General features: G+C 37.1%; 1 protein-coding gene across 2 annotated transcripts in view; it reads right to left on the reverse strand.

The window, feature by feature from the left end:
* LOC135477935 (ecdysone receptor-like) overlaps positions 1-25,314 on the reverse strand; it is a 57,285-nt gene that overhangs the window by 4,083 nt on the left and 27,888 nt on the right. For both annotated transcript variants that reach the window (XM_064758161.1, XM_064758162.1), the window contains 4 exons: positions 5,348-5,601; positions 4,276-4,416; positions 1,744-2,051; positions 886-1,056 (listed from right to left, as the gene is read on the reverse strand). In XM_064758161.1, coding sequence (XP_064614231.1) covers positions 886-1,056; positions 1,744-2,051; positions 4,276-4,416; positions 5,348-5,513 — 786 coding nt within the window. In that variant the 5' untranslated portion in view covers positions 5,514-5,601. The remainder of the gene's footprint in view (positions 1-885; positions 1,057-1,743; positions 2,052-4,275; positions 4,417-5,347; positions 5,602-25,314) is intronic.

A 25,314-nucleotide genomic window follows, 5' to 3' on the forward strand; every position in this document is an offset into this window, starting at 1 on the left:
CGCACTAATTTCATGGTAAGCCATCTGCACCTCACTGATTTCATGGTAAGACATCTGTATCATACTAATTTCATGGTAAGCCATCTGTATCGCACTAATTTCAAGGTAAGCCACCTGCACCTCACTGATTTCATGGTAAGACATCTGTATCATACTAATTTCATGGTAAGCCATCTGTATCGCACTAATTTCATGGTAAGCCATCTGCACCTCACTGATTTCATGGTAAGACATCTGTATCATACTAATTTCATGGTAATCCATCTGTATCGTACTAATTTCATGGTAAGCCATCTGCACCTCACTGATTTCATGGTAAGACATCTATACCGCATTAATTTCATGGTAAGCCATCTGTATCGCACTAATTTCATGGTAAGCCATCTGCACCTCACTGATTTCATGGTAAGACATCTGTATCATACTAATTTCATGGTAAGCCATCTGTATCGTACTAATTGCATGGTAAGCCATCTGCACCTCACTGATTTCATGGTAAGACATCTGTATCATACTAATTTCATGGTAATCCATCTGTATCGTACTAATTTCATGGTAAGCCATCTGCACCTCACTGATTTCATGGTAAGACATCTATACCGCATTAATTTCATGGTAAGCCATCTGTATCGCACTAATTTCATGGTAAGCCATCTGTATTGCACTAATTTCATGGTAAGCCATCTGTATCGCACTAATTTCATGGCAATCCATCTGTATCGCACTGATTTCATGGTAAGACATCTATACCGCATTAATTTCATGGTAAGCCATCTGTATCGCACTAATTTCATGGTAAACCTTCTATACCGCACTAATTTCATGGTAAGCCATCTGTATTACACTAATTTCATGGTATCTCCCCCAAACTATGCCCTCACATACCTTCAACAGGATAATCTGATCTTCTGTGTTCAAACTTTTGAATCCCGGCAGCGCTTTGGCAAAGTCAACTACAAGCTGTGTTACAAGGGCTGTGAACTCAGCCAGCTGTGTCCAAAATGCTTCCTTTGTTGTTATTGTTATTTGTTGGTCAGCAAGTTCTGGACCTAAAGGCTGTTCAAAAATAATCCTTGTTTTAACTTCTGATGGTATTAATACATTTATCATCATTCAGGTATTATTACAGTGTAATTATTTACTTTAAGTCTTCTAAATCATTTAAAAATTCCCTATATTATTCATTCTATTCCATGCTATCATGGCAGGACATGTCTTGAAATTTATTATTTAGTTATCTGAAAGGTGTTTTATGTCATACTCAAGAATATTTCACTTATACCATGCAGCCAGCATTATGGTGGAAGGAAACCGGGCAGAGCCTGGGGGAAACCCAGGGCCATCCACAGATTGACAGAAAACCTTCCAACTAATGGCTTGAAAGAACGCAGGCATAAACTGGACTTGAACTCACAGCGACCGCATTGGTAGGAGGTTCCTGGGTCACCATGCTTATCCTTCTTCAAATTGTTTGCATATTATTATTAGGTTTAATGACCTGTTAAAATACTTTAATTGGGCTTTACAAACAGAAATTGAATTGAAAAACAGGGAGGAGGTGGGAGGTGTTGCGAGACCACCCCCCCACCCCCCACATCTGGTCAAGCCAAAGGGTTTAACGCACAACAAGTAAGTGCTGATGAATCTCTGGCTGAATGTACATTATCTGTGCGAAACGGCATCTAATTCACTAACACACGATACATTACAACAACAAAAACAACAACAACAACAAAATCTAACCTGTACTTGACTGACAGCCTCTTGATCAGGCACTTCGTATTTGTCCTGCATCAGAACGAGATTTTCAATCAGTTTGCGCTGCTCCTCCGCCATGAACTGTAAAGGTGACCGCTCCACAACTGTCCCTGGGGACATCGGTTCACGCATGTCCTTTGGGGTTGAAGGTGGACTGGGCCCCATTGCACTCATGCTGTCTCCCAATGATATCGGGCTAGCTCCGCTATCTGGGCTAGACACATTTTTGGTTGAGCGTAGCTTAGCTTTCCTGCGTGCATCTCTTGCTTTACACTGTTCATCGGACAACAGACCTGAACAAAATAATAAAAACAATAATACCCATGATGTGTGAGGGTTATACAACTCCATATATCATACTAATATTGATATGACTGGGAACCTCAATTCTTTGAGGGGCCTACATGGGCGATGGGGTTAGCACGCCAGCACACTGCAATGACGCAGGAACCTCCCACCATTGCGGCTACTGTAAGTTCAAGTCCAGTTCACGCTGACTTCCTCTCCGGCTGTACGTGGGAAGGTCTTCCAGCAACTTGCGGATGGTCGTGGGTTTCCCCAGTGCTCTGCTGGGTTTCCTCCCACCATAATGCTGGCTGCCGTAGTATAAATGAAATATTCTTGAGTACAGCGGAAAAGACCAATCACATCAAATCAAATCCACTCTTAGACAAACATTCACTGCCTTGTGTTATAACATGACCATGTCATGATAGACTGTAATTCTTTAACCTTTTCAACCACTACAGCACATTTTTGAGTGAAAGACAGGCAAACAATTATTAGGAAAATGATGCTAAAGATGATTTGTTTGTGTCATTTAAGATGCAACTCTACACCTCATAGTTCTCTCGAAATGTTTCAGGCTATTGAATGAAGAGGCAGTTGAAAAGGTTGAAGAACTAGGGTAGATGAAATATTGCCAAAGTGGGGTAAAACCATGTTCAATCATTCATTATGACAAACACACACACATATATAAATGTCCACAAAAATACAAAATAATTTCACCTGTATAAATGCACTTTGCCTTGAACTTACACTTGTGACGCCAAATTTTCTTCAGTAAACAATCAATCACAGAAAACCCTCAAGTGACCCAATAACGTAGATGAATTGATCAGAATCAAGCAAATGTGCTGCATGAAAAAAGGCTAAACTGAAGGTGAGTACTATGTACAACTAGAACTGGAGGGAAACTGGATTGTAATGCAAAAAACATTTTGTAGAGCAGCAGGGAGAAAACGTTCAGAAATGGAAAAACATTTCTCAGTGCGGAAAACAGTAAAATTGTTACGACTTCAGCTCACAGATTGCCATAAGTATAGATACCGTGCCTGTAACGATCATCTTATTCTCTGCTGAAGACACTTTTCTGAATGTCACAACATAAGAAATTGCTTAATTCTATATCAGGGTTAGCGTTTCATTCAATCACCAAAGTAATACTTTGTGACCTTAAATTGCCATTAAAAATGCACCTTCTTACGCAAAATAATAGGTCTTTTACCACATTTTTTTAATAACGATAATTGTTTAACAACTTATGTTCCTGTTTCATGTCAGCTATGTTTTTGAGAATTACTCAGGATAACTTACATTCCTGTATCATGTCAGCTATGTTTTTGAGAATTACTCATGATAGCTTACATTCCTGTTTCATGTCAGCTATGTTTTTGAGAATTACTCAGGATAACTTACAATCCTGTTTCATGTCAGCTATGTTTTTGAGAGTTACTCAGGAAAACTCACATTCCTGTTTCATGTCAGCTATGTTTTTGAGAATTACTCGAGACAACTTACATTCCTGTTTCATGTCAGCTATGTTTTTGAGAGTTACTCAGGATAACTTACATTCCTGTTTCATGTCAGCTATGTTTTTGAGAATTACTCAAGATAATTTACATTCCTGTTTCATGTCAGCTATGTTTTTGAGAATTACTCATGATAACTTACATTCCTGTTTCATGTCAGCTATGTTTTTGAGAATTACTCAAGATAATTTACATTCCTGTTTCATGTCAGCTATGTTTTTGAGAATTACTCAGGATAACTTACATTCCTGTTTCATGTCAGCCATGTTTTTGAGAATTACTCGAGACAACTTACATTCCTGTTTCATGTCAGCTATATTTTTGAGAATTACTCAAGATAACTTACATTCCTGTTTCATGTCAGCTATGTTTTTGAGAATTACTCAAGATAACTTACATTCTTGTTTCATGTCAGCCATGTTTTTGAGAATTACTCATGATAACTTACATTCCTGTTTCATGTCAGCTATGTTTTTGAGAATTACTCGAGACAACTTACATTCCTGTTTCATGTCAGCTATGTTTTTGAGAATTACTCAAGATAATTTACATTCCTGTTTCATGTCAGCTATGTTTTTGAGAATTACTCAGGATAACTTACATTCCTGTATCATGTCAGCTATGTTTTTGAGAATTACTCAAGATAACTTACATTCCTGTTTCATGTCAACTATGTTTTTGAGAATTACTCATGACAACTTACATTCTTGTTTCATACCGGCCTCCCGACATCGCGCCAAACGACATGCCTGGCACTTCCGCCTCATCCACATGTCCATTTCACAGTTGCCGCCATATTTACACTTGTAACTCGCTCCACGAGTCACACTGCGGCGGAAAAAACCTGCACACAAAAGTGAACGCACAATGCTTTGGTTTCTTTATTTATTTACTTATTTATTTAATTCTTGCTATACAAATGCTGCAAGCATCAGTCGAGGAATCCTGAGCATTGGGAGAAAACCATCAACCTTTGGCAAGGCCATAAAAAACTTTCCTACATGTAATGTACAAATAAGACCGAGGGAATGTACCAATTCACTGTCCAAGAGCTTTAATTGCAATGTAATAATCTAACAAACTCTTTGGCTAGTGGTTTCAGATTCTATTTCAGCCTGTGGCAGCCCTGTCTGGGTAACTTTTTCATACAATTCAGAAAGGTATAAATATTACAACACTGCATGGTCATACCCTAAAATAGAAATATTTGATGCACCAAACCTAGTTTATCTGGAAAATTAAGGTAGTTTGGGTTATGAATTTTTTTCTAATTTTCAATAAAATTTTGCATATGTAGGCAAGTCTGCCCTGGAAATTAAAAAAGGAAGATTTTCGGGAGAAAAGTTGAACATGGAAACAACCTTCTTGAGAGGTCGATAGTGTTCTGCTAAAGCCTCGTTCACATAATACGATTTATTGTATAGAATCACAGAATTTCACAAATGGAAATTTGACAGAGAAGTTTAGAGATGGCCTTTTCTGTTGTACATGTAAATCAATCTAAAACTATGTTTACTGAGGGGGCCTCCATGGCCGAGGAGGTTAGCATGCCAGCACAGTGCAATGACCCAGGAGCTACTCATTAACGCGGTCACTGTTAGTCCAGCATCCTCTCCGACCGTATGAGGGAAGATCTGCCAGCAACCTGCAGATGGTCGTGGGTTTCCCTCATCCCTCCACCCATCATAATTCTAGCCGCTGTCGTACAAGTGAAATATCCTTGAGTATGGCATAAAACACCAATAAAATAATAAATAAATAACTAAAATAACTACCTTTACATCCTTCACAGCTAAGGGCATTGTAATGATAGCCCGAAGCTCGGTCACCACAAATTCTACACAGCTCCTCTTCGATGCCCTTTCCAACACCACTGGAGGAGTCTGCATTATGTCCCTCTTTCTGTTGTTTTGCTCCTGACGGCCCATCCATTGTATTCATTGCTGACCCTGTACTGTCTGAACTGGGAAAGCATATTCACCTAGATAGTTCTGACCCATATCAGATGTGTTCTGGCTATGGAACAGCCCTGAAATCAGAATCAGAGCAAACATAAGATACAGTATATACAGTATTCCCAACACGATGATTACAGTATACTGTAAATCTTCAACCTTTTTAACCACTAAACACTTCCTTCTGTGCAATTTATGCGTACAATTATTACGAAAATGATGCTAAAAATTATTTGTTTGCGTCATTAAAGACGCCAACTTCATAAAAACTTTGTGCAAATTATTTCTCCACACCTCATAGATCTCTCAGAATATTTCAAAATATTGGTTGCACAGGCTGTTGAAAAGGATGAGGAGTTAGGTTAAGTAAATTAACATATTGTTCATTTGTTTGTTTGCTTTGGGGTTTGATGGCAAATGGGGGTTTGATGGCAAATGGGGGTATGATGGTGCTTGAAGGTTTGATGGTGCTTGAGGGTCTGATGGTGTTTGATAGTGCTTGGGGGATTGATGGTGCTTTGGAGATGGCAGATGGGGGTCTGATGGTCCTTGAGGGTCTGATGGTGTTTAATGGTGCTTGGGGAATTGATGGTGCTTGGGGAATTGATGGTGCTTTGGGGTTTGATGGCAGATGGTGCTTGGGGTTTGATGGTGCATGGGATTTGATGGTGCTTGAAGGTTTGATGGTGCCTGAGGGTCTGATGGTGTTTGGGGGTTTGATGGTGCTTGGGGGTTTGATGGTATTTGGGGGTTTTAAGGTAACTGGGGGTTTGATGGTGCTTTAAACTTTATTTTGGTCAGATCGTTATCCGTCAAGTCCGAATGTCAACAAATGTACAATGCTGCTTCATTAAAGACAAAGACACCAGACACAGTGTCCCAGCCAATCACAGAAGACACTACGACACATCATCCATGGGCTGACTTGTGCTTGACCTATACCCTAATGATGAAATCCAAAGCAGAAGGTATCAAGTCTATACCAACTTTTTTAACATCTAAGCTCTGATCTAACTCAGAATTGAACCCTGATGCTGTAACTGGACTCCCAGCCATCATACATGTAAACTTCAGCTCTCTTTATCTTGAATGGGGACCTGTCAAACACCCAGCAACATGATCAACTCATAATTAATATGTCATTTCAACGACATAACGACGTTACAGTAGAAACTGATTAAGGATTGAAAGTATTAGTTTTTAGGTTTATGGGGGTATAAGGAAAAGAAAAAAAAACACTCAGCAAAGTTCTGCATGCACCGCGTAGCGTTGGCAGTTCATACAACATTTGCACAGCGGTTCTTTCGTTTATACCCTCATAAACCTAAAAATATTACAGTCAATCCTTATAATTTAACGTATGGAATAAAAGGATCTGCAGAATTGTGAATAACTCAAAAATTAGAAGGTGAATTCTGAGGTAGAGAACTTTGAGCGCAGGAGAAGGAGAACAATTTGAATTTATTTCGGGAGATGCATTTTCAAGGCGACAAGGCATTTGCACCGTTTATAACGGGCTTGCATGTGTAGGCTACACAGGTGACTTCGTCATACCGATTGCAAAACGTGTAGTTGTAACATATGGGTGATATTCCAGTATTCAAACATACTGATTATCCAAGAACAACGGTGTGTGTATTTTAAACAGCAGCTGGAAAGTGATTTTGATCAAATTAGCTTGTTTTGGCGAGCACAGGCACTCGGCTATGTATATGCGCTCGGTGACTCAGCACGTCTGCGTATTTGTGATCAAACTCATACTGCACTAAAGACAATACTGTTTAAACAGTCTGATTTCCACGAAGACAATCCACAGACTTTGTACTGATGCTCCTGTTTATGAATGTGAATATAATACAGACGAAAGAAGATATATTTCTGTTTGTCATTTAACATGACGTGCCTTCAGACTCTTTCTGCTCTATTCTTAGGTAAAGTAGTCCGACGCTGGGCGTGGCTTCATTTTTGCCAGTTTGCTAGAGTATACAAGCAAACCTTTGACCAATCAGACTTCGCTTTACAAGCATAAATTCAGTAAAATTAAATTATTATCCGGTAAACTTGTAGACACTCCCCGACAATCAATTTCTGAGTAACCATGGTTCGATGTCTTCGTTTACACTGGAGCCACCCAATAAAATCTTTGTATCATGTTGTAACACAGTGAAATTAACAAGAAGAAGAACACCACCATATATGCATGTACTCCCATACACACATGTATGCACAGGCCTGCTATGGTATTGGGACAGGAAAGTCTATTGGCAGTTAACCCAGGTATCAACTTTAGTCTGCACTAAAGGTGTTATTTAGTTTTATATTAGGCTGAGACTGGTATTGACATTTAAAGGTGGAGGAAACATCAAAATGACATGAAGTTCAGATGAAAGAGTGCGAAAAGTTATTCGTAAATGTGGCCTTCAATATCTTTCCCGATTTTTCCTTAAGGAGAAAAAGACACTTGAAAATAATTTTTGTATGGTGGGTAATTGGCACCACCTTTTGGTATTTATAGCCTTTGTTTAATAATGTCATAAATGAAGATGTAACACAGGTTTAATAAATATTTTTGCACTAGAATTTGTTCTTTTTCAGCTAACAAATGTATTAAACCTCAATTTGGATCATATTTATATTTTCAATATGTTCATAAATATTATCATAATTTAGGTTAAATGGGTATGTTTCGATATAAACAACAAATTTACATTCAAATAAATTTATTAGACAAGCATCACATATTAAGAACATCATTATGCAACAACGATAAATACCAAAAGTTGGTCCCAAATACACACCATACAAAAATATTCTCAAATACCCTTTTCTCTTGAAAAAAAAAAATATAAAGAAAAACATTAAAGACCATATCTGCAAATAAGTTTGATGCTCTTTCATCTGATTTTGGGTTCATTTTTATGTTTTCTTCTTCTTTAACTTCAAGCTTGACTTTTAATATACTTTTGAACAACTTGCCCCAGTTCCATGACTTTCCTTTTCCATGACGAAGTTCATATATGTATAGAGCATAGATACATGAACTGTGATAGGGCACACTCTTACATAGGTATAAGACCTGTGATAGCGCACACTCTTATACAGGTATATGACCTGTGATAGCGCACACTCTTACACAGACATACATGTATGACCTGTGTTAGGGCACACTCTTACATAGACATATGACCTGTGTTAGGGCACACTCTTACACAGACATATGACCTGTGATAGCACACACTCTTACACAGACATATGACCTGAGATAGCGCACATTCTTACATAGGTATAAGACCTGTGATAGCGCACACTCTTATACAGATATATGACCTGTGATAGTGCACACTCTTACACAGACATATGACCTGTGTTAGGGCACACTCTTACATAGATATATGACCTGTGATAGGTGACACTCTTACACAGGCATATGACCTGTGACAGGGCACACTCTTACACAGAGAAATGACCTGTGTTAGGGCACACTCTTACACAGACATATGACCTGTGATAGGGCACACTCTTACACAGATATATGACCTGTGTTAGGGCACACACTTACACAGACATATGACCTGTGATAGCACACACTCTTACACAGACATATGACCTGTGATAGCGCACACTCTTACACAGACATATGACCTGTGTTAGGGCACACTCTTACACAGACATATGACCTGTGATAGCGCACACTCTTACACAGACATATGACCTGTGATAGCGCACACTCTTACACAGACATATGACCTGTGTTAGGGCACACTCTTGACTCACCTATTTTACAAGCTACATTTATATCCCATAATATGACACAACCATGTTAACTATAGCTCGAACAGGTAACTCATGAGAGGAAAACATGACGTGTACATCGTCTCAAAAAATAAATTACAACATTCTGTGTCATCGAGCGCATCGCAGAGGAGATTTATCTTTTCATTTAATTTGCTGATTCCTTATGCTATAATCACGAATATTTCACTGGAACAGCTGCGGCCAGTAATACATTGGGAATATGATCAGAGAAGAAGGAAGCATGAGCTCAATAGCAAACACATCAGTGTGAGCCTCAAGAAGCGCTGTGCTGCGCTAGCATGCTGATCACTCAACCATGGAGGCCTTGAGTGTACAAATTCAATATACACAGTCAACTAATACAACACATACAAATCAAGTCAGAGTGGTGGGCCCACATTTTTTTAGATCAGCAAACTGTGTGACCAGAAGCACACATTAACAATCAAAGTAAATGAATTCAAGTGCCTCACAGAAAAGAAGTCAAGTAAAATCTACTTCATTAAGTAGACTGCAGGGAGAAAAATACGTATTGTAAATTCACTTAGAATAGCTACTGGTGCAGTGACCACAATTTAAAAAAAAACAAACAATTCAAATCTGCCACAGGATGAAAATGGTTCATCTGCCTACTTTACTTCATATATTCGTCTTTCCATGTATATATACACGCCCATACACATTGCTTACTTTATATTTAGATAGGTCTCCCAGCAACCTGTGGATGGTCGTGGGTTTTCCCTTTTCTCTGCCCAGTTTCCTCCCACCATAATGCTGGTCGCCGTCGCATAAGTGAAATATTCTTGATTATGGTGTAAAACACTAATCACATAAATAAATAAATATATTTAGATAACTGTTTCACCACTTAAATATCAGCAGTATGCATTGATTTTTCTCATTAGGTTATTGTTAAAATTGTGTTCATTGGGGTAAACTGATTGACCCTTTCTAAAATAGGGCCCTTCCCTAAAGCTTTTACCTAGCCTTGATGGAATGTCTCTCTCTCTCTCTCTCTCTCAATGGTAATTTCTCTAAAATCCCTATCACGTCCATTACTAAATTAGAATAACAAATTAAAATTGGCACTTGCTACTGCTTCACGTGGCGCTCGGCAGTGAGAGGTTAGAGTAAGGAAACATGACTGGTTGACACAGTGTCAGTATAATGTGACTTGAGTGGGGGTGTCATGTCTGGTGTCTTTGGCATGATACTTCAGTGACGGCAGCCCTTTGGCAGCATGGAATCACCTTGCCACAAGAAGACACGGTATAGAAACACACCACATGACTCCTCGTCACACCTAATGATCCCTCATCTCACATGATGGAAAAATCGCTAAATACAACATTAAACCCCAAGCATTCTTGTACATACATGTACTGAATAACAACAAAAAAAGTAGTCCCTCCCAAGGAACCCTATTTATTCTCATAGGGTTGTACGAATTTTTTAATAGTGGACTCAGTATTATATGGCAATGATACCAGTCAGGTGGCATGAATAAAGTCATACCCTAAATCCTCAATAAATTCACCCAGTCTCATAACTCTAGTGCAGGGTTTGGTAGACTACAAAAATACTATCTCGTCTGGACAGGGCCCATTTTCACCAAACTTCTAAGTCATATTTCTCATAATTTTTTTCGTCGAAAAAATTGCCTAAGTTATAGTGCTATAAGGTGACGTTATTTATGAGAAAAGTAATGAAAAACTGACTTTTTGAAGATTTATGAAAGTGGCTATGGTTATTAGATAATTTCTGTAACGTTCGTAAGTGTTCTACCTAAACAATACATTTTTAGTGTTGAAAATCTTTTTTCAAATCAATTTTCAAATTGCCTCAAAAGGAATACATTACTGGTTGATTTTGTTGAGGATTTACAGCAGGGGAATAATGTAGCACCAATGTTATTTGGCAATTAATTGCATAAAAACTGTAAATCCCTTGCTATCTGGGATTTCTAATGTCGGGAACTAATCAGCAGAAATGGAATACTATTCCCAGGCTGGTCCTACTGGCATGTTTTTCTCGGCCAAGAAACTGACGGCTAAATTTACCCATAACTCTAGATAAAAAATGAATGTGTAGCACAAAATACAAACCAACCACTGGTAATACACATAAATACATAAATATATATATATATATATATATATATATATATATATGTATATACATATATATATATATACAAAATCATCAATTGAACTTCATAAAACTATGACAATATTGCCAACCACAATTTACATGTAATCTAATTTAAAGACATATTGGTATTTTCATTTATTTCAATTTATTTCACTTTTGTTCAATGCCACATAATAAGAATTCTGTACCACTATCAAAGTGTATGGTGTTTTTAATACATAAAAATCTGTAACAGCCACTAGGTTTTTAGCCAACATGATTTAATTTCACTTCAAATTGTATACCTCATTAAAGTAAACTGGTGTTTAATATCCAATAAGAGGGAAGCCTAGAAACATGTACAGTCATTCTTGAACCTTTTTGCATGTTTGTAAGGTGTTTATTCAAGCCTATTCTTAAGGTGTTATTCTGTGTAGGCTGATATCATACTTTTTGTGAAGCCCTGAAATTGCCCAATCCAACTAAAGTAGTTTTGTCTCCTAAATCAGACAAAAAATGTGCATACATTGGACGGAAAGTTTCATAGCGAAAATGTTGACGAGTAAGAGTAAGCCACATACACGAACCAGACTGGCTTCAGGCGATAACAAAATATCCACCATCACTGGCCACAACGGAAATGGAGCAACCGACTTTTGTGTGTGCTGTGGACACGAACGAAGAACAGTTAATCACAGAAACCCAGGACCTGCAAATCTTCCATAGCCCCTGGGAGGATACTGACTGCCTTTTTCTGGACGACATTTGCGACAAATCCTCACAAAGAGAGTGCCTAAATCCTTATACTGTACTGTCTATTCAGCCGCCATTATGGAGTTCATTCAACCAATGAAAAGACTTGTTTAAGCAAAGTTTTTATCCACAGCTCTGATGATAGCTGAAGACAACAAAATCGATGGCGGGATTTTCCTTTTTTTTTATAAAAACATGATGTCTGGGTGGTTCAAAATCGTCTTGAATGTTTCTTGGCTTCCTAATTAGATTTTCGTGCATTTTCGTCTGAGCTGGTTTATTTTGTTGAGCGTCGTGGAATATTTACCCTGCCTAAGCTCTGAGACTCACTAGCACCATCAAAATAAACTTCCAATAAAAAAAAAAATAAGCAGGGCGTCAAGATAATACTTTCGCCGACCTCTCCCAGATTCAACATACTGAAAACAAATAATCCACATAGCCGTAAGTTTCAATTTAGCCTGTCTACATGGAATGGGTGGACAGGTGTGAATTTCAGAGTATCCATGGTGATGGTCTGGCTGCATGAACTTTTTCATGAAAATCATTATTTAATTTACCCAAAGCAAACTTCATCTCATGTGAGATTTTCACACAAAAACTAGAGTCTGTAAGCATTGACTGATGTCAAAATTTAAATCAATTCAATATTCCTCTTCACAATGCTAAGTTTTTGTTACTGTCTTTTTTTCTGTTTCATTTGTTTTAAGGTAAAACTGATAATGTGGATAAAATCTTAATTTCTCAAGCAAAAAAATAAGCTTTAAGATTGCATTTCAAACTTTAACTTAAGTCAGAAATGACTCTGTGGAATCGGCCCTTGGTTGCAGATGCTGAAAATTTTCTAAATGCTAACACAAAAATGCACTTTTCTAAATGCAAAGACAAAAATGCAGTTTTCTGAATGCAAACACAAAAATGCAGTTTTCTGAATACAAACACAAAAATGCACTTTTCTAAATGCGAACACAAAAATGCAGTTTTCTGAATGCAAACACAAAAATGCACTTTTCTAAATGCAAACACAAAAATGCGGTTTTCTAAATGTGAACATAAAAATGCGGTTTTCTAAATGCAAACACAAAAATGCACTTTTCTGAATGCAAACACAAAAATGCACTTTTCTAAATGCAAACACAAAAAAGCGTTTTTCTAAATGCAAACACAAAAATGCAGTTTTCTGAATGCAAACACAAAAATGCAGTTTTCTAAATGCAAACACAAAAATGCGGTTTTCTAAATGCAAACACAAAAATGCAGTTTTCTAAATGTGAACACAAAAATGCAGTTTTCTGATTGCAAACATGGTGACATTTTATCACTACATGGCAATTAAATGGCCTTAGAAAATAATAAATGAATTAATATGGCTCAACGCTGTTTCAGCTGTACAACAGCCATTTGGTGAGTGTGTAATGCACTCTTTATAGACAAGGTCAGACAGTATATCTTTGAAGTTCATACAGAGCAACTCAAAACAGTGTCAACACAAATTCTGCAAATGGCACAATTACAGAGGAGACATTAACCAACAGCTTTTAACAGCTGTGAAATTCTGGTCAATGTTGGCATGGATTAACCTGGGGGATTAGAAACCTGTAGAGCGAGGTATCTTAATAGGACTTTGAACCTGCTCGACCTACGGGACGCGCACCAAAATATCATGTTCATAATGTATCCCACAGATAAGATACGTGTATTATTTTAGCAGCTGAAACATTCACATCATGTTTCAAGGAATATGCTCATTACAGCTTTCATGCTGCTGACTTTCAGAAACACTTATCTGATAGATTTTCATTTTTTTTTTTTTACCACAAACATTGACCTTCTAGGAAAATGTCTTCATAAAGATACCCCCAACAATCTTGCGATTGTGCATTTTTATATAAAATTTGCATGTATGTCGGTCGATCCTAAAGGGTATTCACCCCCTACAAATAACTGAAAATGGGGGAGGCAGGAGACACGACTGTCGTTTTGTTATTTATTTGATTGCAACGCTTTACATGGATCATTACAACATGTAATTCAATATAACATAACCACAAATGTGTCCATCAACTTTTTCACCAAGCAGTTGGCTGACGTATGCCTCTACTCTACATGTACACAAAAACAACTTTCAGACATTTCAGTAAAAAAAGAACCTTCAGGTTTTTTTTGTTCACCCAATTTTAACTTTGGAGGCTTGGTTGTCTTGGTAATTATTCAGGGAAAATCATGATCTTATGCTGATTTTGGCTCACTAAACCCAGCATCACACAGCCTTCATCTTCCCATAGTAATTACAAGTCTTATCAATCACAGTCTATCAACCTTCACACCACATCCACTAAACAAAATGCTGAAGCAGGCAGATTTGTCCAACAACAACAACAATAGTGTAGTATAACGAGGAAGATGCATGGGTGGTAATTATCTTTGACAACAACAGTGCAATTTCATCAGACTGGATATTATCGCTAAACTGTTAGAGACGTCTGCAATTTCAATCTCATGACACTTTAAGTATACACACTGACACAAAGCCTGAATGCTTTTATTTTCGAGTGAAAACTGCGAAAATGGTTAAGTTATCTGGGGAATCATGTGATGTGTGGAAGCATGTGACATGACAAAACGAAAAACTTACTCGATTCACCTTAAAAATTGGAATAAAGAGATGCCTTCGTACAAGAAGAGGAGGTCATGAAATATCAAACAAACGATTTTCAAAACATCTATCTACGGAGAATAAACTCTCCTAATAAGGTGACATGAGTTATTTTACTGATCAAAATTTTTTATCAATTATAACAATTCATTTTTAGCTCACTGAGATGTTTGATTGTAACAATGTAGTCACACTAGCCTACATATGTATACATCATTCCCAAATTTTCATTAGAAATACTACAAACATGTCCCTCCATAAATTTGCATCAGAGATATTACTAGCATGTCCCATCACAAATTTGTATCAGAGATGTTACTAGCATGTCCCATCACAAATTTGTATCAGAGATGGTACTAGCATGTTCCATCACAAATTTGTATCAGAGATGTTACTAGCATGTCCAATCATAAATTTGCATCAGAGATGTTACTAGCATGTCCCATCACAAATTTGTATCAGAGATGTTACTAGCATGTCCCATCACAAATTTGTATCAGAGATGGTACTAGCATGTTCCATCACAAATTTGTATCAGAGATGTTACTAGCATGTCCCATCACAAATTTGTATCAGAGATGGTACTAGCATGTTCCATCACAAATTTGTATCAGAGATGTTACTAGCATGTCCAATCATAAATTTGCATCAGAGATGTTACTAGCATGTCCCACCACAAATTTGTATCAGAGATGTTACTAGCATGTCCCACCACAAATTTGTATCAGAGATGTTACTAGCATGTCCCTAGCATGTCCCATCACAAATTTGTATCAGAGATGTTACTAGCATGTTCCATCACAAATTTGTATCAGAGATGTTACTAGCATGTCCCATCACAAATTTAAATCAGAGATGTTACTAGCATGTCCCATCACAAATTTGTATCAGAGATGGTACTAGCATGTCCCATCATAAATTTGTATCAGAGATATTACTAGCATGTTCCATCACAAATTTGTATCAGAGATGTTACTAGCATGTCCAATCATAAATTTGCATCAGAGATGTTACTAGCATGTCCCACCACAAATTTAAATTAGAGATATCACTAGCATGTCCCATCACAAATTTGTATCAGAGATATTACTTCCATGTTCCATCACAAATTTAAATCAGAGATGTTACTAGCATGTCCCATCACAAATTTAAATCAGAGATATTACTAGCATGTCCCATCACAAATTTAAATCAGAGATGTTACTAGCATGTCCCATCACAAATTTGCATCAGAGATGTTACTAGCATGTTCCACCAAAATTTGCATCAGAGATATTACTAGCATGTTCCATCATAAATTTGTATCAGAGATGTTACTAGCATGTTCCATCACAACTTTGCATCAGAGATATTACTAGCATGTTCCACCACAAATTTGTATCAGAGATGTTACTAGCATGTTCCACCACAAATTTGTATCAGAGATGTTACTAGCATGTTCCATCACAAATTTGTATCAGAGATGTTACTAGCATGTTCCATCACAAATTTGTATCAGAGATGTTACTAGCATGTTCCATCACACATTTGTATCAGAGATGTTACTAGCATGTTCCATCATAAATTTGTATCAGAGATGTTACTAGCATGTTCCATCATAAATTTGTATCAGAGATGTTACTAGCATGTTCCATCACAAATTTTTATCAGAGATGTTACTAGCATGTTCCATCACAAATTTGTATCAGAGATGTTACTAGCATGTCCCATCACAAATTTGTATCAGAGATGTTACTAGCATGTCCCATCACAAATTTGTATCAGAGATGTTACTCACATGTCCTGTCACAAATTTGCATCAGAGATATCACTAACACATCCATCACAAATTTAAACTTCGTCTTCCTCTGTTGACTAACTAAAGATTGACGACACTGAATTAACGCATGACGTTATACTATCACATGTTTCTGAGAAATCAATGCCTCATCTTTCATGTTTTTGTCAAAATTTATGCAAATTTATACAAGTTAGGATGTCACTGGCATCTGTAAGTTCTACCCGACGCTTTTTACCCAAGATGCAGCTGTATGACAACAACGCATATTCTACAATATGATATATATGATACTGAAAAGACATGATAGGTGAGCGGGTAAAACATAACTTTGCTTTTCACACTTCACACAAATGGTCCAAGGAAAAAAACAAAATATACATCCAAGATTTAAAGATATGGATTTTAAAGTTTAACAAACTTCACAAAAAAAAAAAAAACGCAAACAGTAGAGAAAAGAATCACTTTATAATCTTACAATGTGTTGAGAGCTACTGTATCTGTCCTAAAAATTTGCACTTTTACAGGCAAATTAATATAAAATCATATTATACTTTTGGTGCCGAAACATTTTTCTAGTAGGGTATCATTTTAACTGTATCTTCAAAAGAAACCTCAATAAAACTCTCACTATCGAGCAACCTGTGGATGATCGTGAGTTTCCCCCTGGGCTTTGCCCATCAAAAACCTTGCCGCTGTCGTATAAGTGAAATATTTTTGAGTGCTGCGTAAAACACCGATCAAAAAAATAATTCAAACCCACATTTGGAAAGCTAGGGAATTTGTTCATTCCGGCCCAGCCTCTGCCTTCGCATAACATATGCATGTTCAAATCACAAGATGTTCCAGCTGACTTAAAATGATAGGGTATTAATCAACACAAATGTACGTAGCCCATGGGTAGCAGAAGTCTTCAAATAAAACACAATCAAACTCCCCAATGAATCCACTCAATAAAAAATTTTAACAAAAAATCATCTGATCTTTTTACGTGATGTCATTAAGCTGCACAGCTACCAGGACAGGCAACTTGACATTTTACCCAATCACTGAAAGTTTCACGGGCCATTATAAATGCACTCAAACCTCACTTTAATACCGTATATAACCTACATACGTGTATAATATGAGTAAAATAATATATACAATATGATATGGTCAATTTACATCTGAAGTCTGAACAGCTCAAATTTTCTGATTACCAGTGACAATTGTGTTCTAGTGATTTTGTACAATTAAGTAGTATGTGAAGAATGATTAAAAAAAAAAATTGTACCCTTCTTAATGAATGCAAAACATGAACCTCATCTTTCTATATTTGAAGCACTAAAACAATGAAGATAATAAGTAGCTGCATGTGCTCTTGTGGATCTGGCCGTAATTTGAAACCAGGGTGTATCAATTCCAACATTTTTCCAATTTTCCTTTCATGTAGGCCGCCTAGGCCCCAGAAGCTCTTGCCATTTATATTGCTAGAGACGCAATGGAGGTCATTTCTGGAGAAAAAAATTGTGAGAATTTCGGGATAAACTGCACACAGCATTTTTTTTTTCACACCACTCAGCTGATGTCATTTGGTCTATGGAAAAAAATATTATTTCAGGCCTCCCTCACTTTAACTTCAGGGGCTGTTTCAGCCCACCACCCACCACCCCCAATTCTTCCCCACACCACCCACCACCCGGTTGCAACGCCTATGTATATTGCATAATGGTATACAGGAACCTGTGCACTGTCTCACTATGAGTCTATACCAGAAACCTAGCAACAGCTGTCCCTGATCCCAACCATCAGTTGCCACAGGCAAGCCGGCCTTCTTCTGTGGCTGTGACCTTAAATTTCCCTACAGCCACAATCTTGTCAGCCATAACCTAGAATCTATAGTGCTCTAACAATTAAGTTATACTTTAAAACACAGCTTTTGAGTATACATGCATGTAGGCTGTTTTAGTAACAACACCGAAAGTTTTCTCATAACCAATTAATCAAAATTCATAAAAAGTTGCCCTATAAGGTGGACGAATCAATCAGAATCAAGTTAAATGTGCAATATGCAAACAGTCTAAACTTCCAGATGAAATATGGTGTTTATGTTCATTCCAGTTTTCAATGAAAAAAAATTCATTTCATTACAGCTAAATACACAAATACATACATATATATATATATACACACACACACACACACATATATATATATATATATATATATATATATATATATATATATATATAGATATATATGCACACAATAATTGTATTTTGCAAATACAGTGCCCAGCACCTTCAGACTACCTGTCTTTCATTCATAACTTCTTTTATCATATTTCCTGGATTTTAAAATAGCACAAAAATGTTTTCCTCATGTCTTTCTTATTAGCCATTAACAATTCCTGATCATCAACGAAAATTGTCACAAAACTCACTGATAATCATGGTTGCATGATTTTATGCGATGTCACAAAAACAATATGCATTACCAGCAGTTTATGGCTGAAAAAAAAAACTGAAAAGCGGTTTACATTTCAGCACCAAAACTAACAAATTATGGCATTTGTATGTCTCTATATATGCATTTATTTGGGCAAAATTTTAGGTGATTTACCGTAACTGAAGAAAAGAGGCACTCAAGATTTTGCGGAAATACTGATGTCTTCAGCTCACAAGGACCAATCATGTAATAACGACAAATAACGTCACATGACTGACTTGGCCACAGGCTAAGCTGGCTACGCCAGTGTTTTTACTTAAAGTGCTGCCTAAACATCTCACAGATCTGTTATTACATGAATAACCATTAGGCTCCCACTGAAACACAAATCATGCCAGATTTTGCTGACACAAAAACGCTCATGAATATAACTGTACCATCAGCTGAGATAATACTCTGTATTTCACTGACCTATAAAAGTTTTAACGTTTTTCAGTTCAGACATTCTGCTTGATTCTGACTGATATACGTCTAGCTTGAAGGGCCACTTAAAGTGTCTACTGAGATGTTAGATTTAAATTTCTTATCACAGCATATCAGACCTTCTGTGATGCATGGTTTCTATGTGTTCCTGAAAATGCATTTTTATGTACCAAACTTTAGATTAAATAGATCAAATGTCACTGAGTTGCCATAGCTAAATTACCATAGGTACATGCAGGTTGCTATGGGTTACCAAGATTTTATTTAGAAGAATATGGCTCCCTAACCTATACCCATTTTCTTGAAGCCTACAATGGGTGATCAGAGACAGTTCAAAGGCCCAGTGTAATAACAAGAAGATGGCCAATAAACTAGCAGCACCCAAAACACACCAGAAGAATTTCACTGTATGAACATTCTTTTCAGGTTTCTCTATCAAAGAAACATACACCATGTTGCTTGAGCATTTTTCTCCCTTCCAGTAAAAGGAACCCCATAAATACTATCTGTATTGGTTTCAGGCGTCCACAGAGACTGATGTCTCAACACATACTTGTACAAATAAACTCAATGTATTTGTGTTCAACAGGGCTCTTTGTTTAAAGGTCTTCCAGTCATCAGAGACGACTGAATTCCCCAGTGCTCGTGGGGGTAAGTGCAAAATTATAATCGCTGGTAGAAGAAATGTCAGTTTTAAGAAGCAACATGTAGTGGGCTGGCATGGCGGCCCTATGACAGAAGCATGTCCTGATTTACCGCACACTGATGTGCTGCCCCCCTTCCCCATGTTACAACAAATATGTCCTCATTCATGTCTGAGACTAACCCCAACTCTGGGGCAAACAGGACAAAATCCTCAAAATTGAGCCCTGTTAAACAAACATCCAGTGTACACATGTATATAGTGGATATAGTCGGATATACAGTGTATATTTTTGTACACATGACTGCTCATGCGAAACTCAGTGAAGAGGAACATTTTAACACAAAAGTTCATGACAAGAAGCAAGAGTTCGTCATGCATGGCTGACACATGTATAAAATCTATTTCAACCTGAATGCATATTGCTGAATCTGAATGTAATCTAGCTCTTTATGTCTTTCAAACAGATAAACACAAATGCATCTTATCAAGAAGATTAGGGTTGGGACAAAATTAACATATTATATGTTTGATGTTACGTGACCAACCCTTCAAAAAGGCCCCGTCTGAAATTCTTTTTTCCATGTTTTTACAGATGCCAAATTATTGTAATTTATTTCATCCAATACATTTTTTTTTTTCGCCGATCGTTTGAAATTTATACAGGTTACATGCGCTCTTTCGAGAAATATAATTTCCTTGTTCGAAAATCCGTTCAAAGGATGGCTCATATATACTGATGCACGAGATGCATCCTTATCCCCGATGTCCATACTCGATTATGACATTGTATCTGTATTCAGCTATCTCATCGGCAAAGCTTGCTGCATTCACAATACTTATAATGCTAGTATCCACTTAACACGTGATCTGTCAGCAAGCTAAGACATTTACGCGCCTTTTGAAACCATTGGCACTGACCTTTATGCAATATTACCTTAGAAAATCTCAGACCAATTTGAAAATAGGGTTTGCTCTGAGCTACTCACTGCATGACGCTGTCTGTCCGATTGACCTAAATTGGTGCGTCAATCCCGCTGACGTCGTTGGAGAATCACAACGTTACTTAAAAATTCCAACATATAAAAAAGATCAGCACACAAAGGTAGACAACGATGTTTCATGTATGTGTCCATGTGCTGTGCGTAAAAGCAATAGCAGCGTGCTTGTGAGGAGAGCTCAGGAAGCTAGATATCATTATGGAATTACCATTCGTACACGCCACAGAATGAGATAAAAATTGTCCACAAGGCCATGAAGCCGTCAGCTAAGTCACTTCACTTTTGAATAATCAAGGTGAGAAATTGAGACCTTGTGCCATAATATCCGCAGAAACATGAAGATCTTTGTTTTACAACTACGTTATGAAATAATCCCTAACAGAGCCCCTGTTATGTTGACATCCACCCTTGTGTTACTCTCATCCCACATGTACATGTATCAGAGGTCCCCACATGAGCCCCTTCTGTTGGCATGGAAAGATACCCTTCGGGAGATTCCTAAATTTAAAAGACAGTTATTCAGTGGTGTGGACACCTTTTCTCGCTGTCAAAACTCTGTGCTAGGGAGCATGTAGCTGGGAATATATTGGCACAATTTCCTTTGTGATGAATGATTTGAACAGGATTCTATGACTGTTCTTCCCTTCTGCGAAAACAAAAACCTACCTACCCTCTTTTGTTACATAGGGCTTGTAACATCAAACAAACAATATTTTAAGTTTGGCCCTGTGGAGTTTACTAGATTTCTTCAATCTTTTTTTCTCACACGTTTATGCGCAACTTTAAAAGCTATTCTTTGATAACCACCTTAATATTTTCATTATAGTGACAGATTATCTCCTGTGGACTGCCAACATCAGGTTTTCACGAAAAAATGTAACTGTTTCAGTATACAGGCAGAGACATGCGGCCACTTTTTAAAACACCACTTTGTGAACATGGGAAAAGGTTGAGGAAATAGGGCATCATCTAGCTTACAAAATTTCTGTGTATTTAGTGCAGCATGCCATGAAATGTTACCTTCAGTTGTAACAGATTTGGTCATGGCTAAGCGATTTTTCACACTATGATCAATGTCAGGCAAATCAAAGGAGCTACATTTACACAGGCAAAGCGACGAGGAAAGCACCTAGAGACCCTTCGCATCTACAGGCATAACTGCATTTATAGAGACCTAGCTGAGGACTAGCTGAGGTCTCTCTACAATCATCCGCAAACTGATGAATCTGGCCTGGAACAGAATATCAGTTAGATTGCCGCCTGCCTTGGCTGTCCCATCCATCGAGCACGCTCCCCAAGTCCGAAAGTGAAGTACTCAAAATATTAATACGAAGATAACAGGAGGAAATCAGGAAAATTTGTAAAGATGTCGTGAATGATGTATGGGACTATAGAGTACATTATTTAAGTTCATCAGCAAAATAAATTAAACATAACAAAATATTTGAAATAATTAAGAATATTTAAAAAGATAAAATTTTAAATAAAAGTTAGAAGTTATAGCGGAAATTTCTGGCAAAAATCCATACTCACTGATCATATTTTCTGAATTTACCAAGAATAGCTCAGATTATTGCATTTCAGTCAAATATCAGACTTGTATCCGTGTTATTTCTAGTGTTAAAATGATTTTAAAGTTTTAAAAATTTATAAACAGACAAATCTGAGGAACTTTATTACCCTTTTGGAACACGTGCAACGACGAGGTTGTTCTTCTACAAAAAGTTAATATTTTGCCCATTCTAAATTAATAGGAAAAATTAAATTGGATTTGCTCGGAGGGATATTTTGCAAAAAGTCTCTGTGATAATCTCTAATAAAAATAGACAAATTTGAAATAAAGATGTTATGAGAGATAAAATAGGCTCATTATTTCATCCCAAGAATGCCCATGATAAAAGACCAGATTTCCAGATACGGAGGGATATACCACACGTAGACTCTGACAGTGTTTTATCTGACTCATCTTATTTTCACTTCATATGCTATACTAAAGAATTTTTTTACCTTTAAAATTTTGATAGTCAGTTTTATGGGTGGAGGCAATAGCCCAGCATAAATTCTTTCCAGCCTTTGGCAAGTTACTGACAAACTTTCTCACATGTGTACACAATATTTGTCGGAAGATGAGTGGTCATCAATGAATAAGAGCACAAACTGTCAAACAAGCACAGTGCACCCTTAGGGCAAACACCTACTCTATATGCCAGGGTTTTTTTTTATTCGTAAAGTGACACTAAAAAAATCTAGCAATGGAATACAAATAAAACTGAAATACCTGTTTTTTATTTCATCTGATCTTGATATTTTTATGATTATTTGGTATTTTTCAAAGTTTTTCAGACCTGTAAAAATATTTACAACAAGAAAACGTTCCTGGAACAGTTTTATTTTCCATAAATTAGATGATTCTCCATTTTTTTTTTTTATTTTCATACCCTCCTCCGACACTGGGAAAAAAAGATTTACTCTTTCTCTCTTTGAAACCAGAATTTAAATTGTTACGGCCCCACAAGCTGTGCCAGGAAGCATATGCATGTTTAACCCAGGAGAGTTGAGGGCGTTAGCCATGATTGGCTAATGAATTTGCTAATTCTGCCAGCATCAGTTTTCTGCACTCACTTCCTAAGGTCAATCTTCATGTATTATGTTTTATCTATTTATCTGATTGGTGTTTTACGCCGCACTCATGAATATTTCACTTGCACGACGGCAGCCAGCATTATTTTGGATGGAAACTATGCAGAGCTCAGGGGAAACCCACGACCATCCGCAGGATGCTGGCAGACCTTTCCCATGTACGGCTGGAGAGGAAGCCAGCATGAGCTGGACTTGAACTCAGAGTGACCACATTGGTGAGAGACTGCTGGGTCATCACGCTGCGCTAGCGCGCTCATGTATTACGTGGAATCTGACTGTGATCCAGAATGTTTCTCCTATCCTTTTATAAATTTAGTGAAATCAAATAAAAACAGTACATGTAAAAGCATCAGCAGAATATAACAATACATTTAAAAAATTATCTTTCACATGACTTTTTCTTTGGTTACCCTATTTCTTCCAAAATTTGGGACACCAGGTCTCCTCACTTTAGCCAATATATATGTAAATCTCGCCGGAATATTGAGTTTCTTTTTTACATATGTTATTATACATGATAATCTGTACATTAACAAATAAAACGAAAGTGTTTCATGTATCCTTCAAGCTCAGCCCTTTCAGGGCTTGGAAACGTTATGAACGAACTGCGCCTGTCACACGTGCAGACATGTTACATGTACATGAGCATGTCTGTATACAAACGCGAAACTGCTGACGGTTTCCTTTTCGATTGCCAGGAGTGAGTTGTATCAATATGAATACTAGTACCTCCGGCCACTGACTTTGGAGACTTTACACCCAATAGTGGTATTGACCCACTGACATTTGGTTCTTCTCTACATTTGGTGTTTGGATCACGTTTATCTCACTAAATTCATTTGTTTGTGATTGAAAATATTATCACTGCATCTAGTTTAAAATGTCTAAAAGTGTATCCAACAAGTACTAATGTAGATCAACAACCTTTCCGCATGTTTGCAAGATGGTTGATTCAAGCTAACTGAGGGCATTATTCTATATGGTTCCATAAAGTTATACTTTTCGTGAAGACCTGAAACTGGTCAACAAAACTAATATAATTTTGTTTCTGAAGGCAAATTAAAAAGGGGCAAAAATGCAATGAAAATTGCTCTTTCACATGTAAAAATGATAAGGAAGTAGCCGGTAACATATGAAGTTTTCTCTTCATTTAACATTATAAGCAATATAAATGATTATAAACCTATAAAAAATTTTATTTATTTTTACTTCTATTTTAATCTTTTCATATTTATGTCCATAAATGTCTTATGTGAAATGAACTGATGATATTATTATTTGACTGTTGCTTAACAAGAGAGTATGTCAGTTGGCATCATACAACGACAGTCAGTTTTGTGGGAGAAGGGAATCAATCACTGCTGAACATTCCTGTATGTGACATACAGATATACACATAACACTGGCAGAAGACGACATATACATGGTATTGAAGTGGACATCAAATGTCAGACTACATAAAGGCCACAAAGCTTCACA

Source organism: Liolophura sinensis, chromosome 11 (genome assembly GCF_032854445.1).
Source record: "Liolophura sinensis isolate JHLJ2023 chromosome 11, CUHK_Ljap_v2, whole genome shotgun sequence".
Classification (NCBI taxonomy): Eukaryota; Metazoa; Mollusca; class Polyplacophora; order Chitonida; family Chitonidae; genus Liolophura; species Liolophura sinensis.